The 24,856-nt window shown below is 35.2% G+C and overlaps 1 protein-coding gene across 1 annotated transcript; it reads left to right on the top strand.

Annotated features, from left to right (window-relative positions):
• Positions 1-10,787: 10,787 nt before the first annotated feature.
• LOC115990211 (receptor-like protein EIX2) lies at positions 10,788-14,257 on the top strand. Its single transcript, XM_031114058.1, has 2 exons — positions 10,788-11,064; positions 11,997-14,257. The coding sequence occupies exons 1-2, from the start codon at positions 10,788-10,790 to the stop codon at positions 14,255-14,257; spliced, it is 2,538 nt and encodes an 845-aa protein (XP_030969918.1).
• The last annotated feature ends 10,599 nt before the right edge of the window (positions 14,258-24,856 follow it).

Genomic DNA, 24,856 nt, shown 5'->3' with positions numbered 1-24,856 from the left:
GTGGTGGATCAATCTAGGAGAATACAGACAAAGACAAGCAGCCCAGTGCAACACGTTGGAAGATTTTTTCACAATTGTCCATAACGAATTTCTTGGCTCCGTAACTCATTACACGGAGGTAGCACGAGAAGAATTCCTTTTGATGAAATGCTGCTCATTTGAAAGAAAAGATTTGGAAAAGCATTTTGGCAGAATGTCAAGGAGATATTATTCTTTCAATGGTATGGATGATGTTAATGCCAAACATACTTTTCTTAACTCCCTTCCAGAACCATTGGGAGATGAAACTCTTCGCATGATGAATCTCCAAAAAATAACTCTACAACAAGCTTCCTTGGGAGAAATTTATCAACATCTGCTTATTGCTTTGGAAAAGCTCTGCAATCAGAGGAAATTTCTTTCCGAAATTGACAAGGTCCATAGCAAACTCAAAGACAATTGCAGGAGAAAAGATTTGCAGATAAAGTGCTATGAGAAAAATTGTGCTTGTCCACAGATTAAAAGGCATTATTTCAAAAAATATTTTGGAAAGAAAAGATATTATGCGGGAAAAAAGAAAAACACTTTCAGAAAGAAAAAATGGAAGTTTCTTAGGAGGAAGCAGTTTAAAGGAAAAACTTCGAAAGCTTGATTTGTATACGGGAAACCAGGCCATTTTGCTAAAAATTGCCCGAAAAGGGAAAAAGTAGCAAAGCTCCTTGAACAAGCCCAGATTCATGCAGAAGATATTCCTTTCTCGGACATAGAGTCACTCTTTTCCTTGGATGATGAATACTCCCCCCAAGCCTTGGCAGTCATGGCTTATTCTACCTCAGAAGAAGACTCAGAACTAGACAGTGAATATGATTCAGACCCAGAAATCCAAACCATCTACACATCCCAACCAATAATAGCTCCCTTGACCAACCCAACTTCAATAGCCCAAGTGCACCTTCTCCTTGATACATACTCTAGACCTATTCTGGTGATAGCTTTATTTGATACAGGAGTGGCAGCAACAATCCTTCACCCCATAATTTTACCCCCGGAATTTTGGCTACCCCATCACCAGATGTTTAGAGCAGCCAATGGAGAAACATTCTTTATAACCCTAAAAAGTAAGCCAATCCTCATCAGATTTTTTTCCAACCTTAACTATTAAACACCAAGTCCTTGGATCCCCTTTTACAGGCAGAGACCTTCTCATCGGATTTGATCTCCTTCATCAAATACCAAGTCTTAGATGGTCTTCAAAAGGGCTCATACAAAAACAACACCTTCTTACTTGGACCCAAGTACCCCACTTGTTCACCGTGGACCCCTTTGACTCCTTAAAACTCCAGATTATCATTGACTGTTGTGCAAACAGCCATTCTGAATTCTACTTAAAATTCCAAATCATCTATGGAAAAACCCAAAATTTTTCATATACTTGCCATTCAAGAAAAATGAAGATGTCAATGCCACAAGAGCCAGTCATAGAGGGATGAATCCAGAACATTTAGCCCTGGCCACTCAAGAACTATCTACTCTCCTAGCTGAAGGCCTTATTGAACCTACAACTTCTCCTTGGGAAAATGAAGCTTTCTATGTCAATAAGCATGCTGAGCAAGTTCGAGGCAAACTCAGATTGGTAATCAATTACCAGGATCTTAATCACTTTCTCGCAGATGACAAATTTCCCTTGCCAAACAAGAGTGCCCTTTTCCAGCATCTTTCAAATGCAAAAGTATTTTCAAAGTTTGATCTTAAAGAAGGATTTTGACAGCTAGGCATCAATCCAGGAGAAAGATACAAGATAGCTTTTTGCATCCCTGACCACCATTACCAATGGACTGTTATGCCTTTTGGTCTTAAAAATGCCCCATCACAATTCCAGAAAGCAATGGTAATATTGTTCCAGCCACTTTTAACCAATGCATTAATCTATGTGTATGATATCCTTTTGTTCTCAAAAGATGAAGAATCCCATGCCAAGTTGCTCACTGAATTTTATAATTTGGTGAAATCCCAAGGAATAATGCTTTCAGAAAAGAAAATGGTCATAGGACAGTCTTCTATAGACTTTTTGGGAGTAAATATTTCAAATGGAAAGTATAATCTACAGCCTCACATAGCGTCCTCTTTGGGTGAATTTCCAGACAAGCTTACAAACACCAAGCAAATATAACAGTTCCTTGGAATTGTAAATTATATGTCGGACTTCATTCTAATAGTCTCCAGATACAGGAATTGTTTGGCTCAATTGTTGAAGAAATCTCCCCCAGAATGGAACTCTACTCACACAGAAGCGGTCCAACAATTGAAAAAGTTATCAGAAAAACTTCCTCCCTTACAGATTCCAGGACCAAGTAAACGGATCTTGTAGATAGATGCAAGTGATGAATTTGGGCATTAGCTCTTTTTGAAGAAATTGATGACAAAAGGAATACTTGTGGCTACAAAAGTGGTGCCTTCAAGCCCTCAGAACTTCATTACCATTCTACTTTCAAAGAAATTCTTGCAGTCAAGCATAGAATTGAAAAATTCCAGTTCCATCTTCTTGGACATAATTTCTTAGTAGGAATGGACATGTCTTCCTCTCCCAAGATGCTCCAGTTCAAAAGGAAAATGCTCCCACATCCTCAACTACTCAGATGGTCAAATTGGTTTTCACAATGGTCTTTTCAAGTCAAGCACATTAAAGGTAAGGACAACCTTATCATTGATTACCTTTCTAGGAAACCTCCAGCCCTTAATGCCATAATTATTCCTCCACTTTTATGTGTATATCCTATTACAGACCCATCCTCATCCTTAGGCTCTTCCTCTGCAGACCCTAATGATATTCTTAATATGATAGAAAACCTTCCCTCAGAAATAAAGGACCAAATCAAAACCTTGACCCTTGAATTTATAACTAAAAGAATTATTAAAACCCTCCATGATTACCTTAAAAAACACTAATGCCATTTCCTTGCTATTTTCCCTGATATAGACCAACCATGGAAAACCCCTTTTGCATTTTGGATAACCAATTGGACGGTTGCACATTACCTCTATATATGGTACTTACTCAATGAATATTACTTGTGTCTTCATTTCAAACTAGAATTTTACAACTATATTTTCCCTCGGGGAAATAAATATTTTCATAAATTTTAGTCTGAACTTTTGAAAAATGATGCTCATGATGGTGAATGGATAAAGTATCCTAAAACAGAACACTCCAAATTTGGCCACAAAGTCACTTCAGCATGTTTGGTTGCCAAACTTCATTCTAAAAATAACATTTGAGCACAAGGAATTTTCCACCCTATTGAGATGTATTGGGTCACCAATTCAGACGGAAGTCTCCACACACATTTGGATGTCTCTTGGGTATCTTGTTATCATGCTCTTACTATAGCAGAATCCCTTAATAAGGGTATTTTCCCGGAAATAATTCCAACTGGCCTGGATGTTTGTAAGTAACAATGGCCACATAAAGATCTTTGGGAAATGCCAAATCCTCTTATTGGATATGATGACCCACAATATCATAATCATGATCTTGATGAAGATGTTGATGAAGAATGGTTCCAAGGAAGAGATGGATGAGACTAGATATCTTTAACTAAACACCAAAAAAAAAAAAAAAAAGAGACTGTCAAAAGTCCAAGAAACGTCTTCAAACATAATGCTCTCAACAGCTCCCCATAGTACCATATCTCCTCCCCGTCAGAAAGATAACTGAATAAGATCACCAATTCAGATATGCCCCCACCTCACTTGACACCTGTTCGCTAGCCCAGTACTCAAGGTCTCTATGATTGTTCTTATCCCGTGGCAAGCTTATCCGGAGGAAGATGAAAATCCAGCCATGTCACTATGCTCTGGACACTTGTAAATCCATAAGACAGCTCCTACTTTTCCTGATATGAATATTGCAGATTATCTGCAAGCTCTAAGGTCTATAAATAGGACTCTTGTAATTCTGAAGAGGCAAGAGAGAGTGAAGGAAAAGAAAAGAAAGCTCTTGTTGTAAAATGTATTCTAGTGTTTCTTATGTCTAATATAAAAAAGTTGTTAAATCTAATAATATCCCTTAGTTTGTTGTATCTGGTGTTGTGCTTTATTCCACATTTTCATGTTTTCTTTTATATGTTCCTAGTGATCTATCTAATTAACCAGTTTCCATAATCTTCTTACACCCTTTATTTCAGTCAAGGGTATGCAGTGGTTATTACTTACATAGTAATTGGCTGTATATAGTCATGATTTATTACATAAATGACTTATAAATTTGAATTATTTTTAGTTACACAAAAAATGGCTCATAAATATAAAATCATTCAAACTTTCTCTTCCTCTAATTTTATATATAGTGTTAGATATATGATTAGGTTTTTTATGGTTTATTTATATTGAACTCCTCGTTTTTTTTTTTTTTTTTTTTTTTTTTACTGAATTAATTCACTTGACACAAAAATTAAAAAAACTTACATTAGATAAGAAACTTGGTGCAAAATTTAACTCTAATTGAACTCTAATGTTTACATTGAATTAACTAACTTAGCAAAGAAATTTAAAAACTTAGATTAGATAAGTCACATGACGTAAAATTAAACTCTAATTGAATTCTAATTTGAAATCTAATTGGATTTTCTCTTAGCTATTATATATATGTGGACTGGTTGTGGTACTTCTTGTCAAGTTTCTCAAACCCGGACTAGATTAGGAGGTCGGACCATGAAAATCAGGAACCAAATTGAAATCCAGTTTTTTAAGCATAGAGAACCGGGCATATGTGGCAATTTCATGAACCCCTAAAACTGGGGTTAGACTATACGATTCATGTAGAGCCGGTGGCAAGAACTGTGTGGTCCAACCCCTTAGCAATTTTTTTTAAAAAAAATTTAACACAATTTTATTCTACTTAATTAAATTATCAATTTCTTACAAGGAATAAAAAAAATTATAATTAAAATCCTTCAAAGATATTCAGCTTTACTTCAAAAATTAATCATAAATTTTAATGTTTTCATGGTTATTATTTTATTTTATTTTATTAACTTTCTTATTTAATTATTAAATATATGCTTGAAAATCATTAAATTTCCCACACATATATAGATATATTAGTCAATTTTGCTAGTTTTATAAATTTAATATCTATATTTAGGCTTTAACTAATTATTAAATTAATTATGACGTCATCATGGTTCGACCCTAGTTCGACCTCAAAAACCTTAAACCTTTTTCTTTTACGGTTTAATGAACAATCCAGGTTTGAAAACCTTACTTCTTATGTCTTCAAGTAAGATGCCTAAGGCTAGGAATCAGAACTTTACCCCAAATTATCCGATTATTTAAAAAAGAAAAAAGAAATCTAAAGTTACTGGCTTAGCATCTCAACCATAAAAAATAAATAAATAAGTGGTCCTACAACTAAGTTGGTATAGTTAAAAGTTTTAGCTAGATTTTACTTTCATGCTAAAGTGAGCTCTTTAGCATGTAGGTAATCATAAATTAAATATATAAATAAATAAAAAGAGAGAGAGAGAGAGAGAGAGAGAGAGAGAGAGAGAGAGAGAGAGAGGGGAGGGATTTTTTTTTTTTTTTTTTTTATATATTTTAAATTCCCTCCTATCTCTCGTCTCTCACTTCTCTGTTAACTGGGTTTGATTATGAGATCAGATTGACTGGGTTTGATTGTTTCATGGTTGTGCTCCGGTGGGTTTTTGTGGTTATGCTCTGGTGAGTTTCGTGGTTGTGAGATCGAATTCGTGGTGGTCAAAGTTGGGTTTGTGGAGATGTGGTGAGTGTGGGGTTGTGGGTTTGTGGAGGATGGCCGATCAGAGCATCGTGGTGGTTGGCTGTGGGTTTGTGGAGGTGGGACTGTTGGGAGGTGGGGCACTGGGACTATGCTGTGGGTTTGCTACAGATAAAAGAGTAGAAAAGAGTCCAGATGGGTTTGCTTTGGATGAAAGAGAAGAATAGAGTCCAGAGAGAAAGACAAGAAGAAATAGAGAAATGAATAAAAAACAAAAATGAAAGGCAGAGAGAGAAAGAAAAAAGCAAACTACATATTTGATCCCTATTCTTTGCACCATATTTCAATTTGGTTCATAACCTTTCAATTGTGTCAATTTGGTCCCTAACATTTTAGTCTCATGTCAATTTAGTCTCTACTATTATATCTTGGATGAAAATTAATGACATAGAAAATTGCCAAAATAAAATTTTAGTTTATTCTCACCTCTACGGAAGCTAATTTTTATTTTGGCCATTAGACATGTCATCAGTTTTCATCCAAAAGATAACAACAAGGACTAAATTGACACGGTACTAAAAGATTGACACAATTGAAATGTTAGGGATCACATTGAAATATGGTGTATAAGATAGAGACCAAAAACGTAGTTTACCTATAAAAAAATGAATAGTATTTAGGTAATGCGAAAAATAGAAGTTTTGATGTAGAATGTATTATAAAGTGTTGTTTGGTGTAAATGCTCATCCTGTGTGGAAAAGGATTGGTATGGTTTACACTTTATAGTTTATTTTACCTTATGACTCATGAGGCAATGGTATGTGGAAGAAATTTTGCTTAGCATATGGGAAATTAAGGTTGTGTAGCCAACCCACCAACTTGCCAAAACCAACTCGAGCTAACCTAACCCGCCAGGTTGGGTCAATTTATAGGGCTTGGCGGGTTGGGTTGGGCTACAAAATTTTTTTTGATAGCGGGTCGGGTTGGGTTTGGGTTATAAAATTCCAAACCTGCCAAACCCAACCCGACTCACCCATATATTTAATATATAAATATTTAAATATATTATATAATTAATAAATTTTTTAAAATAACTAGTTCTTCCTATTCTATATAAAAGCCAATTAATTCACACAAACCCTAGTAAATTACTATTGTTGTTTAGTCAATAGTGTTGTTTGCCTTTAAGGAGTTATATTAATATTAATCTTTGGGTTTTTTTAATATATTTATATCTACATTTTTTTCTACTCAATTTAATTAAAAAAAAAATTTTGTCTAACCCATGGGTTCAACCTTACCCAATCCAACCCATGTGGGTTGGGTTGGACTTATGTGATGGGTTGAATTGGGTTGAATTTTTTTGACCCACTAGGGTGGGTTGGGTCAACAAATCCCCTTAACCCGACCCAACTTGACCCATGCAGAGAAATAAATAAATAAAAAAGAATAGTATTTAGGTAATGTGAGAAATAGAAGTTTTGATGTAGAATGTATTATAAAGTGTTGCTTAGTGTAAATGCTCATACCGTGTGGAAAAGGATTGGTATAGTTTACACTTTATAGTTTATTTTACCTTATGACTCATGAGGCAATACTATGTGGAAGAAATTTCGCTTAGCATGTGGGAAATTAGGGGTGTGCAGCCAACCCACCAACTCGCCAAAACCGACCCGACCCAACGGGTTGGGTCGGTTTTTAGGGCTTGGTGGGTTGGGTTATAAATTTTTTTTGATAGCGGGTCGGGTTGGGTTTGGATCATAAAATTCAAAACCCGCCAAACCCAACTTGACCCACCCATATATTTAATATATATATATATTTAAAATATATTTTATAATTAATTTTTTTTAAATAATTAGCTCTTCCTATCCTATATAAAAGCCAATTAGTTCACACAAACCCTAGTAAATTACTATTGTTGTTTAGTCATTAGTTTTGTTTGCCTTTAAGAAGTCATATTGATACTAAGCTTTGAGTTTTTTTTTTTTTTAAATTTATATTTATATTTTTTTCTACTCAATTTAGTAATAAAAAAAAAATTTGTCTAACCCATGGGTTCAACCCAACCCAACCCGACCCATGTGGGTTGGGTTGGACTTATGTGATGGGTTGGGTTGAGTTGAATTTTTTTTGACCCACCATGGTGGGTTGGGTCAAAAAATCTCCTTAACCCGAGCCAACCTGACTCATGCAGAGAAATAAATTAAAAAAATGAATAGTATTTAGGTAATGTGAAAAATAGAAGTTTTGACGAAGAACGTATTATAAGTGTTGTTTAGTGTAAATGCTCATACCGTGTGGAAAAGGATTGGTATGGTTTACACTTCACAGTTTATTTTACCTTATGACTCACGAGGCAATAGTATGTGGAAGTGTGGGAAATTATATATTTTTCTAGAAAGAAAAACCTTTATTATGTTGACCGTTAAAAACAAAAAGGGTTATTAACCATTAGCCACTGGCCTTAGTTGGAAAAAGGCATACCGAATGGGAAAAAAAGGGGAAAAAAAGGTTTGTATTTTTTATTTATTTTATGCATGCATGAGCAATTGAGGAAAAAGAAAAAGTAGAAAAGCATTACGAATCATATGTAAAGGTGTACAGTCAACCCACCAACCCATCAAAATCGACTTGACTTAACCCAACCCACCGGGTTGGGTTGGTTGTTAGGGTTTGGTGGGTTTTGTTAGGTTATAATTTTTTTTTTTTTTTTTTTTAATAGCGGGTCGGGTTAGGCTTGGGTTATAAAATTCTAAACCTGCCAAACCCAACTCAACACACCCATATATTTAATATATATATATATATATATATATTTAAAATATATTACTACATAATTAATAAATTTTTTAAAATAACTTGTTTTTCCTATCCTATATAAAAACCAATTAGTTCACACAAAACCTACTAAATTACTATTGTTGTTTAGTCATTAGTATTGTTTGCTTTTAAAGAGTTACGTTGATATTAATCTTTGGGTTTTTTAAATATATTTATACTTATATTTTTTTCTATTCAATTTAATAATAATAATAATAAATTTGTCCAACCCATGGGTTCAACCCGATCCATGTGGGTTGGGTTGGACTTATATAATGAATTGGATTGGGTTGAATTTTTTTTGACCTACTATGAAGGATTGGGTCAAAAATTCCCCTTAACTTGATTCAAATGGAAAATGGGTCTTAGTGTTTTAACGCATGACTCAGGCAGGTAGCTACTTCTACTCACTTGTCCATACCGTGTGTGGATTCTAACAAGAACTTTCACTTACCGTGTCAAAAAAAAAAGAAAAAAAAAACCTTGAACAATGACTTCTATGTTCGACCGTGGAAACAACAATTGACCTGACCATTCCAATCTAAAGTCAAGTTTTTCAGACCCGGACCGTTCATTGAACCGTAAAAGAAAGAGGTTCAAGGTTTTTAAGGTTGAATCGAGGTCGAACCGTGATGATTTCATAATTAATTTAATAATTATTTTAAATATATATAAAACATTAAATTAATAAAAAAAATAGAAAAATTGACTAAAATAGTCCAAAATAAGTATAGATAGTATTTTTTATAACATAACTTTCATAATACAAATAAAAATTATTAAATTCTAAAAAAACATAAATAGCTATTGAGTTTTTAAATTATTTTTAAGTCATGACAAAGCATACTTTAGCACCCAATAATTTTTATTTTATGAAACCCAATAAAATAGTTAAGAGGTAAATTAGTTTATTTACTCATGACCAAGCCCATTTGACTGTGGATATTTTTTTTTTTAAGCCCATTTGAATAGTCACTGTTCACCATTTATCAAGAATTAAGAAAAAAAATATCAAAAGTTAGATCTGACTCCATGCATTTATGTTAAAGTTAAATAAATAACAAAACCCAAGGAGAAGTGCTTGACAGTAGGCAAGCATTATATTGTGGCAGCAAATAATTGAAGCACGCAGCAACAAAGAACTCTCCAGATGCAGTGAAAAAGTCTATAACATTTTTAGCAATATTTTCACAATAAAATTTATATAAAAAATTATTACTAATTCCAATTTAAATTCACCATTAAAATTATTTTTTTACTCATCAATATTAACTAATAACAACCTATTACTTAATATTTATTATGAAATATTGTGAAAATATTATAGTACCATTTAATTGTGATTTTTTATTCTTTTTACTTTCTTTCCGTCCATACGTTTCTTTTCCTTCTTTTTTTTTCTCTTGTTTTTTTTCATCCACACACGTATCCCCATCCCCACTGACCCACTCCTCTCAAGTCTCATCATGGTTTTATTTTTCTAGACTCTTCCTCTACTGTCCACAGCGTCTTCTTTGTTTTATTTTTCTTTCTTCATCTCTAGCTCTCTCTGTCTCATCCTCTTTCTCTTATACTCTCACCGTGTCACACACACATTACCGGGGGAGAACAAAGCTGGAATTTAAAGCTTGATTCGCCCAAGAGAAGAGTTTTTGAAGAGAGGGAGCTACGTGATGTACTCTGAAGAGAGAAGAAAAAGAAACATGAAGACATGTTGTTTTTTTTCTGGAGATGGTTGTGGCAGTGTTTATAAAAACATGATGTACTTCCAGCAGTTATGTTTTTTTTCTTCTGTTTTTCTCTGTGTGTGTGTGTGTTTTTTTTTTAAGCTGCAAATTCAAAGGGAAGCAGGAACCGTGAGAAACGGTTCGATCACGGTTCTGAGAACCGTGAGGTCCGACCGCGGTTCATACGGGTCCCTACTTTTGTCCTTTAGAACGGTTCTTGATGCTAAAAGAACCGCAAAACTAAGCGGTTTGAGGTTTTTCCGGTCGGACCGTACGGTCCGGTCCGGGTTTCATAACCTTGTCTAAAGTTAGTTCACACTTAAGTGATATATATTCATCATTAATGCATAGCTTTCGCTTCATAAAATCCACAATACTCATCATTAGCATTGTCATTATCGAACTGTTCCATGTTGATTGATTATTATAATCATACTGTTGTTGTATTTCTTCTTTTGTCCTTGGGGATATTCGAACTCGGTTCATGCACTGAAAATCCGAGTCAGACTAATAATAATGTGACAATGAAATGCATCCAAAGTGAAAGAGAAGCACTTGTCAGCTTCAAGGCTGGCGTAAATGATATTCCAGGTAAGCTTTCTTCATGGGTCGGTGAAGGTTGCTGCCAATGGAATGGCATAGAGTGCGACGACGAATCAGGTCATGTTACCAAGCTCAACCTTAGAAACCCACCTGGATGCCACAGGCACTTTGATTATATCCAAAGAGATTCACAATATGCGAACCGCTCGTGTGAAGCTTGTGTAGACGTGGGTAGGGCTCATCGGAGGTCATTGCTTGGTAAGATAATTTCTTCTTTGATTTACTCAGTGGTGGCTCTAGGAATCTTTTTAGATGATCACTAAAAAATTTAAATTATACACATTAAAAATATTACAATTTCTTTCTACAGCTATGAGTCAAGTCGCTAGGAAGAGTAAAATTGTTGTGATTGCAAAGCCAAAAAGAGCATAACTATTCTCACCATCAAGGAGAATTCACAATTACAATATTTTTCTTGATACCATTTGTTTAAGGAAAAATAGAATTAGAAATTATTTTTATTTAATTGGTTGAACGAGTTACAAATTTGAATAATTGGCAATTTTTATTTTTTTGTTTTATAATAGGCTTTTTATTAAATAATTTGTACACTTGTTGTTTGGTCTTGTTTTGTTTTTGTTTGTTGTTATTTGGTCTCATATTTATTATTGTTATTTAAGCCCTTAAACAAAAATGAATTAAGGATTATGTTTGGGGACAGAATTAATTTTGGACTAATTCTATGTCCAAAATATTTTTACAATAAATTTTATGCAAAAAGTTGTTATTGGTGGGTAAAAAAATAATAACAATATTATGCCAAATTAGAATCAATAATAGTTAATTACATTGGATTTGCTGTAAAATTATTGTGAAAATATTTTAAATATAATATTACTTTTATTTTTGTTGAAGCCAAATTTTTGTAATTCTCAAATTAGGATGTTCAACATTTTTATTAGGGTGATCACAATAGATTAGTTTAGCATATAATTGTTTTTTGGCAAATATATATATATATATATATATAAATTTTTTTGCAAGTTAGGTGGTCCTGTGGCTTGTAAATGTGTAGTCGCCAATGGATTCAATTCAAATATTTAAATATATTCAAATACCTGAATTTTTTTTTTTTTGGCACGCTAAAGAACATGATGTATCTAAATCTCTCTTACATGTATCTTTTTCAGGGAATGTTAATGTATCTCTTTCAGGGAAGATTAGTCCTTATCTCGGCAATCTGTCGTGGCTGACGCATCTTGACCTTGAAGGAAACTACAATTTGTCTACCAAAAATTTGAATTGGGTCTCAAGTCTCTCTTCTTTAGAGTACCTATATTTGGGGGGAGTGAAGATCAATCATACCAAAGCAGATTGGCTGCATGCAATTAACATGCTTCCTTCCCTTCTGGAGTTAACTTTATATTCATGTGAGCTTGAACACCTTCCATCTTCCCTTACTTTCCTTAATTTCACCTCTCTTCAAATACTTGATTTATCATACAACCCATTTAACACCTCCATACCTAAGTGGCTGTTTAATCTTACAAGCCTCACACAACTTGATTTGAGTTTTAGCAATCAAGGAGGAAAAATCCTTGATTCATTTGGGAGACTACTTGGAAGCCTGAAATACCTTTATCTTGGTGGTAACCATTTTTCTGGTTCAATTCCAGCTTCTATTAGTAATTTGTCATCCTTGGAGGAGTTGGACCTCTCATATAATGAGATGAATGGAACCATTCCAGAAAGTTTTGGGCAACTCTCAAAGCTAGTCAAGTTGTATCTCTTAGAAAACTTTTGGAAAAGTGTCATAACAGAAGCTCAATTGAAGAATCTCACAAGCCTAGAAGAGTTTGCACTAACAACTAATAATAAAAGTCAACCTCTAGTTTTCAATGTGAAATACGACTGGCGTCCTCCTTTCAAGCTCAAAATTCTTCATCTAGAAAGCTGTCACATTATTGGCCCCAAATTTCCTGTATGGCTTCAAGTTCAAAGTAAGCTCACCTATGTCACCCTAAGAAACGTTGGAATTGAAGGCACTATACTTGAGGAATGGTTCTCTACGATATCTTCTCAACTCACCTACTTGGATCTATCCAACAATCAGATAGAAGGGAACTTGCAGCACCAATTCGTATTTCCAAAACTGACTAAGCTATTTCTGCAAAGTAATTTTTTTTCAGGCCCTATCCCATCAAATATTAGTGATCTAATGCCAAGCTTGCAATATTTAGATCTTTCGGAGAACCTCCTCTATGGTAAAATTCCTCTGTCCATATCAAAAATAAAACATCTTAATATTCTTGTCCTCAGGAAAAATAATCTTTCAGGGGAGCTCCCTTATCATTGGAACAAGTCACAAATGGACTTGCGCGTTGTAGATATTTCATACAACAACATATGTGGAAAAATTCCAAGCTCAATGGGTTTCTTAGGAAACCTTTCTATATTAGTGTTGAGCAACAACAATCTTAGTGGAGAAATTCCTTCTTCCCTACAAAATTGTTCTATTGTGAGCATGGATTTTGGGGGGAATCGTCTCTCAGGGGATCTTCCGTCATGGATAGAATCAGAAATCTTCATGCTACGCCTACGATCAAATCTATTCAATGGAACCATCCCTCAAAAATGGTGCAATCTTCATAAACTTCGCATCCTAGATCTTGCACAAAATATTCTGTTTGGGAGCATTCCAGATTGTTTAAACAATTTTACTGCAATGGTTGATCACAACATTGTTGGGTATGAACCTATTGAGAACTATACAGAGAAAGCATACATAGTGACAAAAGGAAGAGAGTATGAATATGATCGCACTCTCCAACTTGTTACCTGCATTGATCTTTCCGAGAATCGTTTGACTGGAGGAATTCCTATTCAAATAACAAGCCTCACAAGATTGGGTACGCTAAACTTGTCAATGAATCATTTAAATGGAAGCATTCCCAAGAATATAGGAAACATGCGATGGTTGGAAACACTTGATCTCTCAAACAATAGACTTTTTGGACCTATTCCTGGAAGCTTGTCTTCTTTGACTTCCTTAGTACACTTGAACCTATCATTTAACAACTTGATAGGAAGAATCCCATCTGGTTATCAACTCCAAACACTAATTGATGCAACCATATACAAGGGAAACCCTTCGTTGTGTGGGTCTCCTCTTCCAACCAAGTGCCCAGGAGATGAAACATCTGATGGCCCAAGTATTACTGGTGTTGATGGCAAACAAGGTGGAGATGATTATGAAAGGATATGGTTCTATGCTAGCATCGGACTCGGGTTTGTTGTAGGATTTTGGAGTATTTGTGGCACCCTACTATTAAAGAAGTCATGGAGACACTGTTACTTTCGTTTCTATGATGACATCAAAGATAGGATAGCATTGCTAATTGCGTTGAGAGTAGTTCATTTGAAAAGGAAATTTGGGCTGGAAAAAAATTGAAGTTTTAGATTGGAAAGCTGGTTTAGCTCTAAATTTGAGGTATGCATGTGTTTTGTGAAATCTTAAGTTAAATATTTTTTATCTTGGTTTTTCTGTTTGAGTTTTTGGTTGTTGTACTTTTTTTCTTTGTAGTTGACCTATTTCATAATTTGCCTATATTCTTTTCCGTTTTGATTTCTGAGTTTACATTTATGAATTGTAGGGTTTTGATTCATTTGAAATTTATATTGGTATTAGAGATAAGATGTAGAAGATTATTTTAATTTTTGTTCAATTCATTCTTTGTTTTCTTTTTTGCATTTTGGTTGTGTAGGTAATATGTTTGATAATTTAGATCATCAACTTCTATTTCATAAATGATTACTAGTCCAATTTCTTTTGGGTATGTATCAATATCTCAACGGGTGCACAAGAGTACTGGATTTGACACATGTCTACATCTTAACAGGTCCAAAGAAAATTCTTCAAGCATATTCCTATATTTTATGTGAAATTTACACTTTTACCCCCTAAATAAAATGTTAGCTGGTTGCTAAATAAACAGAGCAAGACTTTTACTCTCTATAGGAATAGGGAAACTTGAGTAAGCAATGGACAAGGAAAAAAAAATCAAGTGGTCAAAGGAAGTAATTCTAATCCAAAAGGTCACAAAAAAGAGAAAGAGGGTCTTATTTTGTTGAGTCTATTGACTGAAAAGAATGAGGAGAAAGACTGAAAGAGGGACTTAATATTTTTTATAATTTCAAGCATGTATGATGCATTAGGCGTCATATTATATATATATATTACCCAGACATAATTGATGTGAAAAAAAAAATATCAAAATTGTGTTTAGATATTTGAATTTGAATTTGTATTTAAATTTGAATTTTAAAGTGATCAATTTAAAATGCCTAAATTTCAAATCTAAATATTGAAACAAATCTTATGGATTTCTAAAAATCTATGGACTTAGAAGTTATTTCAAATTCTATCATGGATTTGTCAAATCCAAATCTATGTGCCCAAATCTTGTCATCCAATCTCACACAAAGGTTTTTATTTTTTGTTTTATTTTTTTATTTTTTTATTTTTAGGATAAATGGCAGACATCTCACACAAAGTTATTCTCTGTGTATGTTGGATTGGAAAAAAAATTGTGCATGGTTCAATCTTCAATGGATTAGATTGTGCCACGTAGTCATCATTACACTGACATATCCATTGGGAAAAGTTGATCCACATGGTTCGTTTGGAATAGTTGCTTAGTTTTTACATACTTGGCATGAGTTGATTTTGACTAGAGTTTATGAGGGTCTTTTCTATACGCTTCTTGTATTAATATATACTCTATTGGTAGTCTCATCAAGGCAATTGTTCTACACAATTGATAGTTTTATCTTCACAATTTTATTTTTTTTTGGTAGGAAGAAGCATAAAAATAACCAAACAGTTATAAGCATTACTTTGACATTTTATTCTTTAGCCATTTAGTTAGATCTAAAATTGAGAAAGAGGCTTGGAGTTTTGTTAGCATGCAAAATCCCACAACAATTTCCCTTTATTAGGTCAAAGTCATTGGTTAAGTAAAATATTAGACAAAATATGAAAATACAGTATTGGTCTATAAAGTATCATAGACCCCACAACACTCAACAAATAAAATCCTAAAAAGAATCCCTCTCTTTATTTAAAAATCTAACTCTATGGCATTGTAGCTAGCATCTATTACAGGCCTTTTAGTCTCATTTGCACGCAATGACCCTCGGTTGCCATGATTGTTCAATTTAGGACTATTATATTAAATTTATTTTTTTCTAAATTGGGAAGACCCTGTTTCTAAAAGGACTTGGTTTGAATACGTATTAGGTCATCAAGTATTTTGATTTGGTAATACTGATGCCACATCACTTAAAAAAGTCACATTATTATTGTTTGTTGTGAAATTTTAAAGTACTTGCAAGCATATGAACCGTATCGAAGTATAGTTTGATAAGAACAAAGTCGAACCAACACAAACTTGAATGAATGTAGGAAAATTAATTAAACCTTAACCAAATCAATCCTAATCTAGTTTAATAAAAATTAATTTTTTTTTAATTTAAAATAAACTAAGCAAATAATTAAACAAAGCAAAAATGTGATATAAAGTAGTAAAAAGATGTAAACAAATAAGAGAAATGACCTAAGATTTTGGAATCCGCCTTGTAAGTCATATCAGCATATATTTATGAACATTAATTTTTCCCAACCCACCGCATGATAATCTAAAAATCAATCTTGCTATCATGGAAAATATTTTCATTAAAATCTCTATTTAATAATCTAAAGTATGCTCTTCTTCACTTCTTAGGTATAAAATCAAATCATCAATTGTATCTGTAGCCAAACAAATTACAAAAGATATCCAATTTTAAAATAAAAAAAATTATAAAATCAAGCATTTGATTAATTAAGATAAATCCAAAATCATAAGAAAAAAATGATTGAACTCATATTAAGAATTCTATCTTAGTTAATTGTAATGAAGTAAGAACAATTTAAATCATTAAAGAACAACTATTATAAGAAAAATCAAATCACATAAATAACACTGACAATCTTTAACAAGATTTCATCAACCTCAATTGAAAATTTAGTTACTCAGTAGATGACAAAAAAACACACAAACAAAATACTAAGCATTAAACTTGACAAATAAAATAAAGCTAGAGTGAAAGAGATAAGTGACAGTGCTAGAGAAAAGCAGGAAGCCATTGGCAGCATTGCCTCTTGCTCCTATTTCCTCTTTTTCGCTCCAGCCCTCCATCGTCCTTTGTTTCAGCTCTCTTCTACCCTGCGTTTCAGTTCTCTTCTAGCTAGTCCCCAATATTTTCTATTTCCCTCTATTTATACTTTCATTCACATATGCGGCTGAGACCTAAAAGCTCATTATTAAAACCAATGTAACCCAAAAGTAATTGCTCCTAAGTAGATGTTTTAGTGAACAAATCGAGAGGCCCACGCCAAAGTACCAAAGCCCATCTGTACATCTCCCACGCAAACAAGATTTTGTTTTCTTCTGTCTACTTGTATTCACCACGTTAGATTAACATTGGCCTCACTCTTTATTTTTCCTTTTTCTCTTCTTCACTCCTTGTTGGACTTGCCAGCCTGTGCTTGTGTAAGTCATTCCCTTGGACTGCTTTTATTCTTTTCTTTTATTTTTGCTTGCTTCACTTCACGCCTGGGTTGGATCTCTCAAATTGGCTCGACTTAATGGACCATTATTCTACCTCAAATAAAGTCTACTGGCATGTAAACTCTTTAATACCTTTAAAAAAAAAAAAAAAAAAAAAAAAAAAAAAAAAAGAAGAAGAAGAAGAAGAAGATAATCAATCAAAAAATCACAAGAAAGTAATGCTAAATATGCAAATATGAGAATAATTTATTGTATGTATTTCATGCACATCATTGTTCCTTTAGACTTGTATCCAAAAAAATAATAATAATAATAAAAATAATAGTACTCATTCAAAACTTAAAATCTGAAGGGTCCAAAAACACTTGCATGATAAATTTTAAGGACTAATGGTGTATTTTAGCCTAAATTGTAATTAAAGTTACTTTTATATACATAATGAGAAGAGAGAGAGAGAGAGAGATACATATGTTTGAATAGATATAATTAATTTACTGGTGCCATGACATCCTCTAGCTCCTTACATATCTTTGATTAAAAACAATTAATTTAATGGTGCCAAGAGACATCCTTCATGCAGCGGTACCCTCTCAAGTTCAAGACCCCGAGATTGGGGTGGAGTAATTTATTATTAGGATAATTTCTAACCATGATTAAAAAAAAGAAAAAAAAAAGAAGAAGAAAGAATATATATATATATATATATATATATATATATATATATTCTTCTTTTTCCTTTTCTTTTTTTATTTTTTATTTTTTATAACAGAATTTGCTGGATCTACGCATAAATTAGTAATTTCAGCCAGCAAAGAAATTCGAGCATCTTGTAAACGGAAATGGTAATAACAATTTCCAATTCCCAACCCTTAAATTCTCTCTAAAAAAAAAAATTCTCAACCCTTAAATTGATCACTATTCCAGGTTGTAGAGTTGTACATCTATCCTGATCATATGGGTACGTATACTCCTTTCATTTGACTCAAATAATAGATCATCTGAGAAGTTCGTGACTTGATCAGTCTGTCTAACCGTGTAAAGGGTAATTAACGCAGGATTATTGAAGATGAATCAGTTTTTGGTTCTTGAAGCTTTTTCTCAAAGTGTCAAGTACTACTGTACTGTATATTGCCCTAGAGAAGGATTACAATGTGCATGTGCATCTTATGATGTGACAGAAATGCAATGCACTATTGGAGAACCCTGGCAGAATAGTTTGACCTATAATTCAACCGTCACAGGTCAAGATTGATTTATACTTGTACATTACACAAAATTTATGGGCCTTGAAGTGAGCTAGAATGCATTGGCAATATTTTAAATGTTTAATAGACTACAAATATTATTTGAGGTTAGAGAGCTTGTTGTTATTATTGCTTTAGGTGAGTTTGAATGTTTGAACTTGCTAGTATTTGATACACGCGGTCCCAAATTTAGGATCTCGAGAGCAATTGTGCATTCATGATAAAGTTTGCTTCGTGGAAAAACACAAACAAATTCCTGCCATTTGTTGTGTAGAATGCATACTTGTGCCCATTATTCTCATGTTGCTGGTACTTCTGCTATACTTTAAGCACATGTTTGTCCTTTCATACATACTCTCTCTCTCTCTCTCTCTCTCTCTCTCTCTCTCTATATATATATATATATATATTGACGAACCAAATAAATCCCTTCATCCACATAAGTCCACATTAGACGAAAGAAAGCGTCACTAAACGTACGTTCAATGAGAAACCGTTGCACACCATTGAATGCAGGAAATATAACTATTGGAGATGATATCGAATCACCTCATTAAAACCACCCAAAGATGTTACAAAAGGGCATTCAAGCCACCCTTGAATGCCACCAACAGCTAGAAGAGAAAGCCCTATATATATACAATGTCAAATCCTAACAAATGGTACTCTCACTTATTTTCCACACATACTAAGATTAAAGCTCTAGCCATTATTACTGCTTTGTTCTTATCTGAATTTGCCATCGAAGGCTTAGTGGCCGGCACCACACTGGTGACCACTCGAGCAAAGCTTTCTTTTTGCACTTGTGTAGCCAAACTGCATTCTATCTGGATGATCAATTCAACTGACAATTTTGGCATCATCAGTTTGGCGCCGTCTGTGGGGAAACGACTTCAAACCTTAGTTTGAAAACATGACTCTACCCTTTCTAATATCCAAATGGAGTCTAACGCACCTCAAGATTCGGCAACACTAGCCTTGCAAGTTCAGACTCTCATAACCAATATAGAAGGACTCACCAGGCAAAACTAAGAGATGAGCCTGTAGCTGCTACAAGAGGAGAATCGTGAAGATAACAGGAATTAGGATGAGGAGAACAGTAGCTGAAGAGATGACTCAAGGAAGACGGATCCGTTTGATGGGGCGAGCAACGACCTCCTCAGAAGCATGCAAAAAGAGATGGACGAGCTAAAGAATGTGATGAGGGAGAAGATGAATAAGAACCTAGATGGAATGGTCAAAAGGACCGATTCCCCATTTACCACAAAGGTCCTTGGATGTCCTTTGCTGCCAAAGCTCCGCCTCCCTTAACTTGAGTCGTTTGACGGCTTAAGGGACCCATTGGATCACATAACCACTTTCAAAATGACTCTAAGCTTGTTGTAAACTCTCAATGAGATTTTGTGTAGATTTTTCCCCACTACCCTTAAGGGGGCTACAAGAATATGGTTCAATAAACTTGCTCGATCGTCCATAGACAACTTCGAGCAACTCAAAAAGCCACTTCATTAGATGTTAACAACAGAAGAGGCCAGCGGATCACCTACTTACAATCAAGCAGGAAGATGGGGAGTCATTAAGATCATATGTGAAAAGGTTTAATAGGGTGGTGTTGGTAGTAGACAAAGCTGAAGACAAAATGCAACTGATCACGTTTAAAGTTGGGTTAAAATCCAAAGAATTTGTGGTCGCCCTCGCGAAGAGTCTTCCCGGATCAATGGCAGAAATGTTGTTACAAGCCCAAAAATACATGAACATGGAAGACGCTTTGGCCGCAATTGAACAAGGGGACGTAAGAAAAGACAAAAGGAGCATTCAGGAAGATCGAAAAGGGAAGAAGAGAGAAAGAGGAGATCACTCATCCAGTCGTGATAGCATCAAAAGGAGAGATGACAAAGCCTCGAGGATGGTAAAATTCACACCCCTAGTAATGCCTGTTGACAAAATATTAATGCAAATTAATTACGACCACACCTTCAAGTGGCCAAAGCCACTCCATTCACCACCTAGTGTTCGTGACAAGAAGAAGTACTGTTGTTTCCACAAAGATCACTAGCACTATACAGAGGATTGCAGTGACTTAAAAGAGCAAATAAAAGAGCTAATTCGAAAAGGGAAGCTACTAAAGTTCGTGAAGAAGGATGTGTCAGGACAGCATAAGCACGACACATGAGTAAGATCAGAAGAAAATCCCCAAGACGAGGACCAATCACAAAACCATCTAAGAAACGTCGTAGGAGAAATAAAGATGATCAACGGAGGCCCCACTATAGGAGGGTCATTCAAGTCCCTAAAAAATTCTTAATAGAGACAAGTTAATAGCATTCATACGATGCCCCTATCTAAGCACCAAAGAAGGGAAAATCTGGATATGGTCCTCTCAGAGGAAGATGTCCAAGGAGTGAAGCAACTACATGACGACTCCCTGGTCATTATGCTTATGATAGAAGGGTTCAACACTAGACGGGTCTTGGTGGAAACGAAGCATCCTAGAGAATAGCCAAGTACCAGCAAAAGATGACTAGATATTACAACCAGAGGATAAAACTCAAGAGATTCAGCATTGGAGACCTTGTCCTACGAAAGGTGACACTGGCAACAAAAAATCCAGCACAAGGCAAGCTAGGGTCAACATGGGAAGGCTCATACAGAGTCATCCACTAATCGAGACAAGGGAGTTATCACCTGGTAGGGTTGGACAGAAAGAAGCTGCCCTGTCGATGGAACGTTGAACACCTAAAAAGGTATTATCAATAGGAGTCAAAATTATTTTGTAAATGATTAACAGTCTTTTATGATTTGAAAGTAGATTAATAAATGTACTATTTAGTAATTCTCATTGTGAATGCATTCAAATAAATGTCCAAAACAAAATTGGCAAGTGATAAAATTCCCTAATCTAAGGGATGTAAATCACATGACTAAGCAAAAGTGTTAAAATTCCCTAAACGGATGTAGATCACTCAACGAAGCCATGTAATAAAATTCCTTAAATGAATATAAATCACATGGCAAGGCCATGTGGTAAAATTTCCTAAATGGGTGTAAATCACTTAACAAAGCTAAAGCAATAAAATTCCTTAGATGGATGTAAATCGCATGACGAAGGCCATGTAATGGGAGTCACTGAGCGAAAAGACATTTTCTTTTTCGCTAAGGTTGAATAATAAGGCAAGCACGAAATACCTAAAAACGCTTGCAAGTCACTTAACGAGGCCAGAGATGTGAAATCAAGTGACGATGGCAAGTGATCTACGAACATTCATACAAGCAAAAGAAAAAGTAGACATATGCAAGAAAGGTAAAGTGAAATTTAAACATTAAAAATTATATGAGATATTTCAAAAGCCCAAAAACATGTAGGGCACCACCAACAAAAAGAAAAAGAAAAAGAAAAAGGAATAAAGGTTGTAAAAGCTAGTCAAGCATCAGGAACTTCACCCCCATCAGGCCTTGGAGCCTCACCTGCAAGCTCAACTAAATTCTCGTCGTTTGTAGCAGCAGTTTGGGTAACTTCATCGGCCTCCATCTCCTTATCGATGGACTTAAAGTTTAAGTTCTCCAAGTCCACCTCTAGGCTATGCTTCACCAGATACCTCTTCAATAGCTCAAAGCCCTTATAGTACTAGTTGAACAGAACAATCTTGTACTCTTTAGTAATTTGGAATACTTGGGCGGCCTTGGCAACCACAGTCTTAATCTTCTAGTTGGCTTACTGGAGCTGTTTGTCCTTCTGCACTATCAGAAGTTTCTCAACTTTTAGCTCCTCGGCTAGAGCCTTGATCTTTTCCTTGGCAGCATTACTGTCAACCATCATTGTTATAAGGTCCTTTCTCAAACAGGAACCCTCGGCCTCTAGTGCCTCCATCTTAGAACCAGCCACAACGACCTTCTCCTCGTGAGCCAAATACTCCATGGTGATATGAATAATCTCTCCTAACACCTGGCAATCATTGTATTAGGACAGAAGCGATATCCAAAATCCACATATATATATAAACACACATAATAATAGAAAGTATGAACAACAAAGGACTACTTGAACGAGCTTATAGATGTGGCGATATTCACCATTTCATAGGAAGGTACCCCTAAAATCTCCTTTAGCTTCTTGGCCGTGACAACATTGTGAGCCCTCATCAAGGCCGCCTTGGTGCCATCCTAAATACTGTCCCCAACCTTCTCGTTCCCTTTATCTCCACTCTGATGTCTTTTTGGACGAGGAGTAATTTCCTCAAGGGAGATAGCAGGAGAGGTAGTCTGGGTTTCATCAGGTGTAGGAGTGGACAAGGTCTTCTCGACAACCTCCTTTTGGACGACTTGAACCCGCCTCTAGCCAATGTTGGAAAGCGGCTCACTTTTCTTCTCCTTCATTTGGGCATACATTTCCTGATTGAATTTTGTAATCATCTCTAGAGGGAAAAAAAAAAATGTCTGAGGAGAGCTGAAGATAGAAATGAATAAAGGATCTAGTCCTGAGGAACTTACTTTTCTCCTCCCTTCGTATGGCCCACATAACAAAATGAGAAGGCTCAGGACCTAGGAAGTGACGAGCCAAAGCTCAAGGATCAATGAGTTCGTCAAAGTCTTTAATGGTCTTCATGTACTCAATGGCTGCCTGAACGTGCCCCTTGAACTTAATCTCAAGCTTTAAGCGCTTCTTAACTATAAAACAAAAGGAGGAGGGCCAAAACCAAGTAAGGACGACCCAAATGATTAGTGAAAAATTTCTCATGAAAAGATGACACACCAAGTTGAGGAGTTTTCCACCTACGTAGCAGCCTAGGGACCTTACCCTAAAAATCATCAGAAAGTGTCTCCCAACCATCACTAGACACAAAGAAATAACTCGACTTCCAATAGCGGAAGGAAGAAGGAAGATTGACAATAAGCCGAGATTTCCTGTCACAAGGTACGAGCTCATAGTGCCCGAACTCCTTTGATTCTTTCAAACGATATAGGTGAACAAACTTGTCCAGCCTAATCATATCTCTGTTAGTAACGATCGTCCATATCTCCATACAACTAATGATGATCCTCCATGAGTTTGGCATAAGTTGCCTAGGAGCTATATTCAAATAATGGAGAAGTTCCATTATGAAAGGATGGACAAGAAACCTAAGGTCGCACAGAAATGCAACCTCATAAAAACATTCCTCACCGTGGGCAAAGGCATAAGATTTTTCATCGAAACGGGGAAGACGGACCCTAGTTTCGTCAGGGAACTGAAGTCTATCCCTAAACCTACTAAGAGTTTCCTCGCTTAAGGAGCACTCCTCCTTGAGAGCGTGGAAGGAACTTGGTGGTTTTGAAATATAGGGTTGGAAAGATGAAGGCACTGAAGTAGTGGTATCTGTCTTGGTCCCAATGGTGTCACTACTAGACAACAGATCCACTTCTAAATCACTCGACCTAACTTCAGACCCCATCCTTTCCTCCATAGACAACCCTTGCAAAGACTGAAACCAATTCAAAGATTGATGCAACAAAGGGTACAAATCAGCCAAAATCAAACCTAAATTACTATTCCTCAAAGTAAAGCCCTCAATTTGGGGACAACCACCACTAGAAGAACTAAGAAATGTTCCTAAATGAGTAAAGAAGAACGAAATGGACGGGGAAAAACACCTAACGTCAGAATAATCAATCATTAATTAGAAAGAGGGGAAAATAACTTTTCTCAAAAAGGAAAAAAGGAGAAAAGACCGTACCTAAGAAGTAGGGAAATCAAGCCCAAAGGAGAAAAAACATAAGACAAAGAAGAGTAGAATGCAAGAGAAGAAGAAGAAGTTTAAAAAGCTCCCTTAAAAAACGGAAACCGCACGAAACTCAAGAGTTTCCTTGGAAAGAATACCATTGCCAACCCGATCAGAGCATGACATATGGCTACGACACGCACAGTGCCATCATGTCACAATAAATGTAGAAGGGGACGGAATCATAAAGTCATAACCGTCAAAGAATGACCCTTCATATTCCTAAGATCGTCATTACCCGTAATGACGATCATGAAATAAGGGGGTAGCTGATGAACCAAATAAATCCATTCATCCATATAAGCCCACACTGGACAAAGGAGAGCGCCATTAAACATACATTTAATGAGAAACCATTGCATGCCAATGAATGCAGGAGATATAGTTGTTAGAGAGGATATCAAATCACCTTATTAAAACCACCCAAAGAAGTTACAAG

This window comes from Quercus lobata, chromosome 5, assembly GCF_001633185.2.
Source record: "Quercus lobata isolate SW786 chromosome 5, ValleyOak3.0 Primary Assembly, whole genome shotgun sequence".
In the NCBI taxonomy this organism is placed as follows: domain Eukaryota; kingdom Viridiplantae; phylum Streptophyta; class Magnoliopsida; order Fagales; family Fagaceae; genus Quercus; species Quercus lobata.
Note: the sequence above shows the minus strand (reverse complement) of the source record. Positions and strands in the feature narration are given on the sequence as shown.

Excerpts from the sequence above, each read along its gene's own strand:
- LOC115990211 (XM_031114058.1), top strand. The coding sequence starts at position 10,788 with ATGAAATGCATCCAAAGTGAAAGAGAAGCACTTGTCAGCTTCAAGGCT. Across the intron at positions 11,065-11,996 it reads TCATCGGAGGTCATTGCTTG|GGAATGTTAATGTATCTCTT; the intron begins GTAAGATAATTT and ends TATCTTTTTCAG.